The 13,936-nt window shown below is 41.0% G+C and overlaps 1 protein-coding gene across 3 annotated transcripts in view; it reads left to right on the top strand.

Annotated features, from left to right (window-relative positions):
- Positions 1 to 13,936, top strand: part of Epg5 (ectopic P-granules 5 autophagy tethering factor) — a 95,474-nt gene that overhangs the window by 38,479 nt on the left and 43,059 nt on the right. For 2 of the 3 annotated variants that reach the window (XM_060377010.1, XM_021645488.2), the window contains exons 17-25: positions 1,602 to 1,742; positions 2,862 to 3,006; positions 3,207 to 3,404; positions 4,058 to 4,168; positions 5,352 to 5,471; positions 6,955 to 7,121; positions 8,326 to 8,550; positions 10,047 to 10,170; positions 12,143 to 12,287. In XM_060377010.1, the coding sequence (XP_060232993.1) occupies positions 1,602 to 1,742; positions 2,862 to 3,006; positions 3,207 to 3,404; positions 4,058 to 4,168; positions 5,352 to 5,471; positions 6,955 to 7,121; positions 8,326 to 8,550; positions 10,047 to 10,170; positions 12,143 to 12,287 (1,376 nt within the window). The remainder of the gene's footprint in view (positions 1 to 1,601; positions 1,743 to 2,861; positions 3,007 to 3,206; positions 3,405 to 4,057; positions 4,169 to 5,351; positions 5,472 to 6,954; positions 7,122 to 8,325; positions 8,551 to 10,046; positions 10,171 to 12,142; positions 12,288 to 13,936) is intronic. The other variant, XM_060377011.1, reaches the window with a different exon arrangement.

Raw genomic sequence — 13,936 nt, 5'->3', positions numbered from 1 at the left:
TGTAGAACCTGTGTAGGCCACAGTCTGTGGATCCCTTGGAACCAGAGTTATAGGCCTGAGATGGCTGTTAGGAATACATCTCTTAATCATTCCAGTCCTTTATTCTGTTCAATATTTTTTCTTTTTTCTTTCTTCTTAGGGGTTTTATTTACATAGGCTATAAAATACATATAAAAAAATATATATATAGTTTTCTATTTTTGTTATTACTATTATAAGTACTTTCTACATGGCAGCCTTTGCACTTTTTGTTTGTTTGTTTTGTTTGTTTTTTGAGACAGGGTTTCCCTATGTAGCCTTGGCTGTCCTGGACTCGATTTGTAGACCAGGCTGGCCTCAAACTCGCAGTGATCTGCTTGCCTTTGCTTCCAGAGTGCTGGGATTACAGGCATACACCTATGCCCAGCTGCCTTTGCACTATTAACTTCTATTTTTTGGAGTTTCTTGTTTTTTGTTTTTGTTTTTGTTTTGTTTTTGGTTATTCTTTTCTCTCTCTTAAAGTAATATAGGGAAAGTACAGAATAAAGAAAATAGGAAAAAGTCCCTTGCTTCTACTGCTCCTATTCCATGAGCCATCTGATGTAATGTCATCTCTGAGTTTTTTTTTCTTTATCTAACATATCTTTTCTATTAGTTATAATCATGAGAATACAGTGTTTTTACTGAGGAAAAAATATAATATTTTTCACTGAGTATAATTATAGCAGAAATGTTTTTTTCATGTTGCTCTTGACTGTCATGTTTATTATTATTATTATTTTGGTTTTGGTTTTTTTGAGACAGGGTCTCACTATGTATAGCCTTGGCTGCCTGGACCAAGCAGTTTAGACCAGGCTAGCTTTGAATTCATAGGAACCTGCCTGCCCCTGCCTCCTGGTTACGGGCATGTGTATTATTTGAAAATGATGCTTTAAGATTTTCATTGAATATATTTCCTCTAACTTAAGTCTTCTGCAATAGTATTTTGCATTTGGAAGAATGAGTTTTATTTTTATATAGATCAACTTTTATTTTTTATATTTATCCAAATAAATAATTATATTTCAAATTCAAACTAAAAACAAATCTTTTAGGTCAGTTAAACTAAAAAGAAGCAGTAAAATGAGAAGATACAAAATGTAGTTCAAATGAGTTGGAAAATGATGCATGTACTTCTACAAACAAAAAAAAACAACCAACAAAAGAAACAAAATGACTATTGTTTATTGTTCTTCAGTAACATTTGTAATAAACTTTTCCAGAGGAAAAGAAAATCTATGGACACACTGTGCTCTAGGTGACAGTCTGAGCTCACAGTCTAAGCGTTCCTTTGCTGCAGTAGCTTCTGGGGTACTTGAGTAGGGGGTGCTTTGGCTTCTCATCTTGTCCCTGGGACGTCGAGCAGTGCTCTCAACTCCTGTTTAAGGAGATGAAAATATAGATGACATTTTAAGAACTCTGTGTTTTTAAGTTATGACTCTAGTAGTTCTTTGTGTAGTTTATTCATAAAAAAGTTTGGATAACTGAGATGATCCAGGTATTGTAAGCTTGTATTTCATTGGAGGATTAAAATTTTATTAATGAGGTACTTAGTGCTTACATTCCCCTTTCCTTTCCTGTAGCATTGAAAAGTTCTGTGCAGAAGGCCTCCCGCTGTTGGGAATTCTGGTTCAATCAAGGCATTTGAGAGCAGTGGTTCATGTCTTAGATAAGGTTCTACCTGTGTTCTACCCTTGCCAGTATTACCTTCTGAAGAATGAGCAGTGAGTATATTCTACTGATAGAAACGCCCCAGCCAGTATTTTCTGGTCTAGAGTAAATGAAAAGGGAATGGTATTTCAGTAGTATTTTGTTTCTTTGGTTGGTTGGTTTTTGTTTGTTTGCTTGTTTGTTTTGTTTTCCCCTCAGTTTATAAATACATGTGTTATTTTCTAATACATTTGAACTGTATTTTTTAAATTGCTTTTTTTTCAGTTTAATCGATTGTTTTCTTTTCTACTTTGTTTGTTTCTTTTCTTTTTTTTTGAGACAGGGTTTCACTGTGTAGTCTTGGCTGCCCTGGCCTTACTTTGTACCAGTCTGGCCTCGAACAATCCACCTGCCTCTGCCTCTCTGAGTGCTGGGAGTATCAGTTTTCTTATACAATGCTTTTGATTCAGTATTTCTCAGAGTTACTTGCTGATGAGATATACCTGAGATAGCTAATTAAATATGCATTCCCACAGTCCAGGAGATTTGACCTTAGTAGAAAGGGTTAGAGTTGGGCTACTTTTAAAAAATTAAAATTAGCATCCTGCACATTTAGTTTGGGAACTAAATAACTTGGAAACATTCCTGCTTAGAGGTGAAGGATATAGAGGAGGACAATGATATCTCAGGGTATTTTCTTCCAGTTCCTTTTAACTTGTCTGTATTTATGTGATTTGGATTTGTTCATTACAGTGCAGTAGAGAGATATAATTCCTTTTAACACACATTAAATACACAGAATTTATTTTTCTGAAGTCTTTGAAAATTTATCAGAATCCCTAAGTAGCACTGTTTTCTAAAACTGGAATCAATTTAACATTTTTCTCTTTCCTCATAAGTAATTGTCTGTTGAAATGAAAAGAGCTGTGGGCAGAGCTCTTACCTAGCACACTCCTGGCTCTAGGTCCATCCTAGACACCATCTACCCTTTGCTCAGAGTCTGCTGTGGTGGTCCATGCCTGTAAGGTATTCAAGGGCAGTTTCAACAACATAACAAGTTAGAGACTAGCTAGGGTCCTTGAGACCGTGTCTCCAAACAGCCCGAGGAAAAGCTAGCAGACAAAACCCCACCCAGAACTGCTGTAGTTCTGCCTGAATGGAAGATAAGGTGTGAGGTCCTTTGTGCTCCACAGGTTTTTGTCCAGCCTGCTCCTCTTCCTCCACTTGGACAGCGGTGTTCCTCAGGGGGTCACCCAGCAGGTCACCCACAAGGTGGCACAGCATCTGACAGGAACCAGCCATGGGGACAATGTGAAGCTTCTCAACAGCATGATCCAGGTCAGGGCCCATATAAATCCCTTATGTACTTTTCTTCTTCTCACAGAACTTGTGGCCATGAGATCTGGGTACTCCAGTCTCCTGGCACAGGAAGGCTGGTAGGGTGGGGCTCACATGGGAGTGGATAAATTTGTAATGTTTTAACAGTGGGAGGGAGGGTGGTTGTTAACCTTGCACATCACAGAGCTGCTTCTTCACAGGCACACATATGCTTAAGCACTCAGCCTAATGAAGTAGGTCCCGTGGCTGTGCTGGAATTCTGGGTCCAGGCTCTCATAAGCCAGCACCTGTGGTTCCGAGAGCAGCCCATCCTCTTCCTCATGGACCACTTGTGTAAAGCAGCTTTTCATCTGATGCAGGAGGATTGTGTGCAGAAATTGCTCTACCAACAGCATAAGGTAACTGCAAGAAAATCTCGGCCACTGATGAGATGCTAGATGCTAAAAAGGTCTCCTAAATAAACAATTCCTGGTAATAATCTGTGGCAGCCCTTTTTTTATATAAATCACACCTTAATGTTGTCTTACCTCACTAGTCATAGTCCACTGGCATAGATCCCAGGGAAGACACAGAGAAGTAAGCCGAGGGCCTAGAGAGAACAATCCATGTCCCTGTGGTGCACCCTGGGACTGCTGCAGACAGTCCATTCTTGAAATATTTTTTTCGATTAGTATGTATACATTGTCATGACAGCCAAGGTAGTATTTTCATACATGTAAATCATGGACTTTGATGAATTCCACCAGATCTTTAAAGAAGAACTAACTGTAACACCCTTCAGACTAGTCCACAAAATCAGGAGGAATATTAACAAACTCACTCTGTGAGCTGGTGTTACCTTGACACCAAAAGCAGTTAAGGGGATGATGAAAGAAAACCACAGGTGAAGTCCCCGATGAACATAGAAACAAAATACTTGAAACTGAATTCATCCACACACCATGGAATCTGTCTTGTTGGAACCTTCCATTATAGAGGTAACTGCTGACACCCTTGGAGGCGTCAGAGACTCTTTCAAAGACTCTTCGTTTTGTTCTCTTCCCTGATGCAGAATGCTTTGGGTTACCACTGTGACCGGAGTCTGCTCTCCTCTTTGGTGAGCTGGATTGTGGCCGGCAATATCACTCCTTCCTTCGTGGAGGGCTTGTCCATGTCCACACAGGTATGATGCTACTAAGAACCATTTTTGTGAATTTTAATTTTGTTACCATCCTTACTGAGGTTAGCTCAGGGGCTGAGTGGAGAGAAAGCAAGAGTGAGTGTTAGGAGTAGTTGGCCCAGGCTTCGGAGTGATTTTGCCATTTTCTAGCTCTGCGCCTTGGGCTGCTTGCTTATTTGTCTGTCGTCAGTTTCCTCAGTGTCAGTTGAGAACGTAATTGAAGCTGTATGTGAAGCACTCAGAACAGACCTTAGTACTCACTATGCTTTGGCCTTGCTGTTGTCAGTAGTGGCAGCAGCAAAAGTTTCATTATGACCTACCTTAGGCAGCATAAGGTCACATTTGTTTCATCCTTAAGCACAGTGATATTTTTCGGTTTATCAGCTGGTCCTCACTGATGCCTGCTCACACGTCCTCTCCAGTACAGCACTCTAACCCCAAATGCAGTCCTCATCATTTTCCCCCTAGAACAGTGGTTCTCAACCTTGGGTTGCGACTACTTAGGGGGTCAAATGACCCTTCCACAGGTGCCATCTAAGACTACTGGAAAACACACATATTTACATTATAATTCATAGAAGTAGCAAAATTACAGTTATGATGTAGCAATGAAAATAATTTTTTTGGTATTTTCAAGACAGGGTTTCTCTGTAGGCTTGACTGTCTTGGGCTCACTTTATAGACCAGGCTGGCCTTGAACTCACAGCAGTCCACCTACCTCTGCCTCACCATGTGCTGGGTTTAAAGGTGTGTGCCACCATGCCCAGCTAACAAAAATAATTTTATGGTCATAAGGTCACCACAGCATGAGGAACATATAACATTTTAATATAACATATAACATTTTAATATAACATGCATGTTATATTAAAGGGTCGCAAGCATTAAGAAAGTTAAGAACCACTGCCAGAGAAGAATTTAGCACTTTTCAGTTACTTGTTTTGTCTAATTGTGTACAAGAACATAGACACATATTAAGTACGTAGGAAGTTCCAAAGCTTAATATTTGTTTCTTGAGATTTGTATGTGTATGTTTTGCAGTGCTATAGACCGTTTGCACATGCTAAGCAAATGCTGTATCATATATACTATAACTTCACCCTAGAAAAGATTTAAGCTTGTGAGCAGGATCTGTTCATCAGTTGGAATTAGTGGCTTCTTTACTTCCCCTTTGTTTGATGTGTAGGTTTGGTTTGCATGGACTGTGTTGAACATGGAATCCATCTTTGAAGAGGACTCTCAGCTCCGAAGGGTTGTTGAAGGCGAATTGGTTATAAATGCCTTTACCCCTGACCAAGCTCTAAAGGTACTGCCTGAGTTCTGCATTTGAGTTACAGGAGGTGGCTTACACTCTTAGCTGAGCCACTCACTGTAAATGTTAACTCCTTGCTTTCCTCGGCGGAAGTTCAGGAAGTGCACCTACCATTCAGCATCTAAAATCCGGTGTAGCACAAAGGTGTGCTGGCCTCTGAGGTCCCCTCCCTGTCATGGAGGAGTGTGCTCCTAGAACAAATGTAGCTTGCTGTTGCTGTGAATTTCTGTTGCTTTTGTGTCCCGAATGTATCTGGAATCCCTTGTTAAAACTTGTTAAAGATCAGATTCTTGATGCTTGCTTCCGAGGTTTTGTGTCTCAACCCGGACTGGAATGAATTTGTTTAAAAAGCTGATGATCAGTGTGTGAAGCAGGCTGGGCTAAGGCTTTGATGTAAAGATCTACTGGAGGAGCCATAGCAGAGATGTTTTCAGGTTTCAAACCTGCCAAGGAGTTCTTCACTCCCTAAAAGCCCTATTAAAACCTAGATTTTTAAGATTGATAAAATTTGACAAATTCTTTTTTTTTTTTTTTTTTTTTTACATACAGCTGCTTTGTTCTATGAAGTTAAAATTTTATTTGTGTTTGCTAGCATATACTAGGGATCATAATAAATTTTATCATGGCATTTCATAAGCACCTCTACTATATTTTGATCATGTTCCCCCCATTCCTCATTCCCCTCCTGTCCTGCTGGTCTCTTTTTCATTCCAGCTGGTTCCTTTTCATTTTACTGTCCTTTTTTTCTCCCCAGTGACCCAGTGAGTTTAATTAGGTTTATTTACAGGAGCATGAGTGCCTTGCCAGTGGCTATTCAACTGAAGGAAATAAAAAACAACAACAACCTAAAACCCCAAGTTTTTCTCTTTCTCCCCTCCATCCACAAGGAAGGTTGGGCCTTTAGAACTTCTCCTTCCTCCATGAGAGTATGTTGTTGGAACCAATGTTGTGCAAATGTGTCCAGGTATAGCTGATGTGGGGTCAGGAATGCCACAGCCATGTCATGACTGGGAAGAGAGTATGATATTTTATATGTAAAGGAATTTCAGAGACGGGCGTTAGGTTAGTTTTAGAATTTTGTTGTTGTTTGTTTGACACGGGGTCTCAGGTATTGACACAGGGTCTCAGGTATTCCCAGGCTGTCCTCCAGCTTTCAGTGCAGGTGAAGATGACCTTGAAGTTCCGACCCTCCTGCTTTTATGTCTCCACTTACTGCAGTGCTGGCATCGAGCCCAGAGGCCCCAGGATGCCAAGTGACTGCTGTCAGCTGCACTCCATCCCAGTGTTTTAGATGACTCTTCAGGTAGATCTGGGTTCTAGGCTCTTTTAAATATCTTCACACAGAAAACTGGGCCCCATGTCTTGCTTCGAAGAGGTTAAAATGTCAGCCAATGGGCTTGTAAAATGTCCTGAGGACTTTTTTCTACTGAAGTAAAAGCAAAATGTTTAAAGTGATTTTGACTATGCTCATTTGTAGAAAGCCCAGATCCAGCTGAAGCTGCCCATCGTCCCGTCCCTGCAGAGACTGCTGATTTATCGTTGGGCCCACCAGGCTCTGGCCACGCCTTCTGATCACCCTCTTCTGCCACTCATTTGGCAGAAGTTTTTCCTCTTGTATCTTCATCGCCCAGGACCACAATATGGGTATGGTACCCAGAACTGTAGTGAATTCCTGGCAGCTCATTCCTGTGTGTGTGCTGTGGAGTATGAGTCACTCTCTTCTGACACAGCAAGGACTGTGCTCAATACTTGTTAGCTTTGATCTTAATGGAGTTTGGGCTGTCTTGTACCACTTTCTCTTAATGTTAAGGACAGCACCTAGGAACTGGGTAAGGTTCAGCAGAGAACCTCTGGAGGTGCTTAGGGAGAGAAGATGTTCCAGACTGAGGCTACATATGTGACCTCTCTGAGGCATGTGTAAGGGCACCTTATGAAGAGTAGTGATCTAAGAGGGTATCCCTGGGGCTGTGCAAGGGACGTTGATGGTTTTACTTAAAAACAATGTCTGGCCTGTTGAGACTGTATGCTGAGATGAAGCCCTGCTCTCCAGCTCCTGCTTAATTCCCAGCTCCACGCCCTTTCCTTCACTCCTGTGAAACATAAAGATGCTGACTTTTGGTTACCTCTATTTTCTGTTAGATTTATAGTTCTTCAAGAACAGACTGTCTTTATTTTCCAGGTGGTGGTGGTGACCTGACTTTTTAGTGTTTCGTTCTTTTTAAAGCTGTTTCTGTGTGGTAGTTTTCCCTTATCCCTAGGGATACATTCCAAGATGACCTGTAGATGTTTGAAGCCTTGGTTAGAGCCAAACTCTGTATACTCTGCATATATACCTATGATAAAGTTCAGTTTATAAGCTAGGCATAGTAGAGATAAACAGCAGTAAATAGTAAGAGACAAACATTACAAACATACTATTTTAGTACATGTGCTGTCAGAAAGAAAGCTCAGTTTAACAGTAATCAATCAGTAATAAAAGTTGATTAAAACATACATTGCTAGGGCTGGCAAGATTGCCCAATGGGTAGCAGTGCCTGCTGCACAGGCCTGATTACCTGAAAGCCAACTCCTGAAAGCTGTCTATACTTTTGCCATGGCATGTGTGTACCTGCACTCAGACACACAACACACACACACTTACATATTGCTTATTTCTAGAATTTTGTTTGATATTTTTGTACCGTGGTTGACTGTGTATTTAGAACTATGGAAACAGAACCAGCTGAAGGATACTCTATACGCCATCTCTTTGGTTTCTTAGAATAACCTCAGTGGTATAACAAGGTAATTTGCTATTTGACTGCTGTGTTGTACCACTTCAAGCATTTTCTGCTTACATCTTTTCAAGGTTACCTGTGGATGGTTGTATTGGAAGAAGGTTTTTTCGAAGTCCCTCGCATACCAATCTGTTGAAGGACATGAAGCGACGCCTGGGTGAGGTGGCCGACTTTCACTATGCTGCAAGCAAGGCCCTCCGTGCTCCAGCAGAGGGCAGTGAAGGGGCGCCAGAGCAGCGTGCTGGCGGCACCGCTGGTTACCTGACTTCGCCAGAGCTGCACAGAGAACTAGTGAGGTAAGATGGCTGTCTGCTCTTGTTTGTGGCCAGACACTGTGCAGGTTGGCTAGCTTTGATACAGAGTTAGGTGTGACTCTCAAATTGTTAGTTTGTGTTTGGAAGGTGGCTTTGACACTGATTGACCTGGACACATTTTTCATGGGAGATAGGTCAGTGTTTGGATGTAATTGTCTTTAGTGTTTGAGTCTGAGAATAATAATCCAGAGGGCTAACACCCTTCCCTTTCCCTAATGTGAAAAGAGAAGCAAGCCAAAGCAAATTGATCCTAGCAGCCATGCAACACCAGAACCTTTAAATAGCTGTTTAAAGACAGAGGTGACCAAAAGAGGGTTCTTGCACTCTGAGATCCTTGACGGGATCCAGGGCTTTACCAATCCAGGCATAGATTGGCATGTCCCTACGTGTTTGGAACTTTGTAGTGAGCCAGTGTTGGTTAGTATGATTTCTGCCTGTAAATCTAACTTAGTGCTTAAGGTTGCCTTAGAGCACGGCCTCATAAAACATGGCTGTTAGGCGTTATCCTCAAGCATAGAATACCTTGGTGAGTGAGTGAGTAGACCCACGGCCCAGGCTTGCTGTGGCCCTGGGCCCTTGGGGGCTCTTAGCATTAGAAGGTTTTCTTTTGGAACATCTTAGGTCTTTGATATTCCCTCTCCCTCTCTTCAATTCTCTTTCTGTGGAGTGTTTGGGAAATGGCCATCCATCTTCCTGAGTCACACACACACATATACATACATACATACCATACATACCAGCCTTGTCTGTGTCTCTGTTCCTTGACACACTGTCCTGGTGATAAAGGAGGTGATTTTCCACTGTGTTGCCCAGAGCTACCCGAGGCCTTTTGATTATTTGTGTGTGCCAGGTACTTCTCTACGCTGTTCTTCAAACAATGCCTTGGATACTAGCGATCTCAGCTAGTAGATAGATGTGTTCTTTGAAAAAGCAACACAGATAAATTGTTAAAATATATTTAAAAACAAAGACTTATTTTATAACCCCAGCTTTAAAAAAAATATTCCTTTTTAATGAGAGCAAGGTACACAGATTGTAGTTTTTATTTATGGTTTCCTTGAGATTGGCGTGGCTATTGCTGTTAGTCTAGTGAGTGCTTGCAGTCAAGTAGAAACTAGCTTTTGTTATTTTCCAAGCACTGAGGCTGACTTTGTCTGACTTGATGAGGACAGCAAAGCTGTGAATTCGGATGCTGGGGCCGTGGTATAAGCACTGCTCCAGGCACTTACTCCTTCATCACTGACAGGGCTCTCAGAGCCCCTCTCAGACCTTCTGCTTCAGCGAATTCTGAATCCTATGGTAATGATGTGTGAGGTGTTCCTCTGCGAGTTTCTGAGGAGAGGCATTGGCTGCCAGACAACGTTTCTTCATGGAAGCCTTTCTTTACTCGCACATGGTGGTACCAGAGTTCTTAGTAAATAAGAAACTTCATTTGTCTATCTTTTTACATTTTATGTAATTGTGTTTTTATCTTTTAGGCTCTTCAATGTATATATGTTATGGCTGGAAGATGAAAATTTTCAAAAAGGAGATACCTATATTCCTTCTTTACCAAAGCATTATGATATTCACAGGCTAGCAAAAGTGATGCAGAATCAGCAGGTAAAACTGTGACAATGCCTGTTTTTTTTTTTTCATTTCTAAATGTAAATTGACCTGGCCATAGTCATTACCCAATAGTAAAACTGCTCACTGTTACGGGATGAGTGGTCACACATAGTCATTCTGGTGGGCTTTGTCAGTGCATATCTGAATCTTTTGACAGGATATTCTTCCTTAAGTCTCCAGCTCAGAAATGGCCTCACCTGAAGCCCCAAGCTTGTTCTAGGGCTTTTTGTAACCTGAGGAACACAGCCTTTGTGCTCTTACTTATTCTAGCTGTGACCAGCTGAGTACTTAAGCAGCCATCTCTGCCATCAGATGCCTGAAGAATGAATTCCAGGTCTGTCTACAACATACATCATAGGTCATAGGTCAGCTCAGGAAGTGACAAAGAGGCTTCCTTCTGGAGCCGCCGCTTGGTTCAGGTTCCCATGTGTCCTAATAGGTTGTCTTTTTGGCATACAGCAGAGTCTTTGATTCTTTTTCAGCCCTAACTTCGAGTCTCAGTCTTCTCTGAGTTTCTGTAGCTAGCCTGGGAGGAGGCAGGAAAGCAGGAAAGAAGGCCTTTCTCATATCTTTTCATGTAGGGTGAGTTCTGGGAGCTCTTGACCCAGACGTAGAGCCTGCTAATTCCAGTTGTCTTATAAATACCATTAAGATTTTTTATTTTTATTTTTTACGACTTATTTTTATTTTTTGTATAAGAGTGTTTTGACTGCATTTAAGTCTGTGCAGCCTTGCAGGCTAGAAGAGAGTGTTGGATTCTTGGAACTGGAGTTGCAGATTGTTGTGAGCTGCCATGTGGGTGCTGAGAATCAGACCTGGGTCCTCTGCAAGAGCAAGTGCTACTCAACAGCTAAGCCATTTCCCTAGCTCTGAAGGTTTTGTTTTTATTTATGTTTACAGAGTGAATCAGGACCTACATTTTGAGAACGGTTACTGGGTTTCTTTAATCTATGAGTTTTATTCTTTTTGTTTGTTTGTTTGTTTCCTTTTTTCTGTTGAAGAAACTGGCTAGTTCTGTCCATACTGTTTTTACATTTTAATTTTTGCTGATTTTATAGATCAGCAAAACATATTTTGTGGTGTAGCTTAACATGTTTTCTTGTCTCCAGTATTTCTTGTAAATTTTTATGAATTTAATCTGGCCTAATTTAATCTAGATTAATTTATCATTCATGAATTTGTTCATTGTCTTGTTCTGTTGCTCAGGTGGACTGTCACTCACTATATAGCCCAGAAGCCTTGACCTTGTAGCCATCATCTTGCTTTAGCCTCCTGAGAGCTGATATTGTAGGTGTGAGCCACCATTGCTGGCTTCAGTATCTTTCTTTCCTTCTTTCTTTTTTTTTTTTTAAACATTTTAAAGATTCATTTTTATTATTTTTAATTATTTTAAATTCAAATTTATTTTTAATTGTGAGTGTGAGTGTGTGTCTGTGTCTGTGGTGTGTGTACATTCATTCAACTGCCTACTGAGGCCAGAAGCTTTAGATCACTGGGGCTGGAGTTACAGGTGCCTGTGAGCTGTCTAGCATGGGTTCTAGGAACTGAGCTCAGAACATGAACAGTGTGTATTCTTAACTGCTGAGCAATCTCTCTGGCTTCTGTATTTATTTTTAAATCTTACTTTAAACCGTGTTCTATTTTCTTTATATGTCATCTAACGTACATGATTTACTAGCCTAGTAGTGTGTGTGCATATGTATATATGTTATTATATACATATATGTCATTAATATGCATAGTGAGGCTGTTTAGCAGCTGTTTTTTCTTCTAGTCATGGTATCTAAGAGAAAAGTTTTGCAACAGCTGTTAAGATTGCTAGTGGTCATTCCAGTGCAGTTCACACTGTGCTGGAGACCTAGTGGATCCCCTCATGTAACCGAGTGTCTCACTGAGGTGAGTGCATACTTGTATGTGTGAACATAAAATTCATCTGCTGACGTTCCAGTGCTTTGTTCTACTCTAGGACCTGTGGATGGAGTACTTGAATATGGAGCGCATACAGCATGAGTTCCAGGAGACAGTTGGTTTGTGGACACAGGCTAAGCTTGAGTCCCATTCCGTGGCCTGCAGCTCTTCAGCACAGCTGGATTTCACTGACCCTTTGCTGGGTGAGTCCTGTGGCATCAATCCCTTTGAAAGAAGGAGTGTTTGAATCAGAGTCATTGAAGGTTAAGGTTTCCATACTTTATCTCTCCAATGAGAATTGTGCTTTAAGAGTTCCCTGTTTGAAAAAAAAAATCAATAGAAATAAAAAACAAACAAATGCATTTTAAGTTGCTGAGGAAAAATGAATTCCATGTTTACTTGTCTCCTACTGAGGGATAGAACCCAAACCCTGAATGTCATAAGCATGACTGGAGGCAGGTGGCTCAGGGCAGCAGGACAGCCCTAATGACTCATGGAGCGTTCAAGCACTCTGCTCTCTTATCTTGCTGCCTTGCTGTAAGTGGCATCTGTCTCTAAATCAAGGTGGCACTTACGTTATCCTCTTTGCTCATATTGCAGTAAGCTGGAAGGGAAGTATTCTTAAAAGAATTGCTTCAAGAAGGTGCCCATAGACTTTCTAGCTACAGATTGTTGGCTCAGACCTAACCACACATCTGTCTGCAGTTGACAGCGAGGGCCCAGGCTTATGGCTTTGTGCAATGCTTTAAAAACATACTTTAATTACAAAGCTGTTTTTTAAAGTGTAACTTTAAATGTGGTTAACTTGGTTTAGAGTTTTAATATACAGAAATTGAGTTTTTTCTTATGACTCTCAGGATCTGGAATGGAAATGCTTTAGATTCACTCATCCTCTCTATCTTTTTCTTATGACTCTCAGGATCACGGAATGGAAATGCTTTAGATTCACTCATCCTCTCTATCTTTCTTTCTCTCTTCTTTCTTTTCTTCTTTTGAGACCTGGTCTCACTATGTAGCTCTGGCTGGCCTGAGCTTGCTGTGTAGTTCAGGAGGAACTCACAGATAGGCCCCTGCCTTGCCTCAGGAGTGCTGGGGTGATAGGTGTGCTTGTTCAGAGGTTGCTTGTCGCTTGCAGCTCATTTTCCTAGAAAGACAGTGTGTTTAAGTTATCACTGCAGGCCAGGCCACAAAGACTGTTTAACCTACAGAGTTGCTGCATATGCCCAATTTTAAAACATGGAAAATTGTATTTGAGTTTACATTTAGCATTAATTATGAAATGTAGTTTTACATTGTAGAACATATAATAAAATTACAAATTGTTGCTAACATATTATGATTACAGTATAATAAAACATTGAAGTGATCAATGGAGAGGCAGGAATACTCTTTTATTTCAACTTTGCCACTTGTTAGTTAGGTAAGGAGCCCCCCAAAGGAAGAAAAAGACCCTCTCTGGGCTTCAGTTCACTCATTTGCTGAACAGTTTCATCCAGGCCACCAACATTTTTTGAAATTGCAACATTTCTCTCCTTGTTTTCATTTAGTGTGCACATTAAAAACAAACAAACAAACAAACAAGCAAACATAAATCTGTATGGAAAGGAACAAAAGCATGCCCTCAGTTTGCCTGTAAACATATTTATTTCCTAATGTGAACGTTTGCTAAACGAGGCACACCAGGCTAGCTCTAGAAACCCTTGTGCTTCTGCGGTTTCCCATCTGTAGAGCTCGCACACTGCCTGAGAAGTGCATCCTTTATCTAAAGTCAGGTCACTACAGCCCAGTGTATGCTGTCTCCACTAAGCAGGTGGGGTCTACATGGGTCACAGAGCTGGGAGGTGGCAGCGTC

The sequence above is a fragment of the Meriones unguiculatus genome, chromosome 2 (assembly GCF_030254825.1).
Source record: "Meriones unguiculatus strain TT.TT164.6M chromosome 2, Bangor_MerUng_6.1, whole genome shotgun sequence".
Lineage (NCBI taxonomy): Eukaryota > Metazoa > Chordata > Mammalia > Rodentia > Muridae > Meriones > Meriones unguiculatus.
This window is presented reverse-complemented; position numbering and strand designations above follow the sequence as displayed.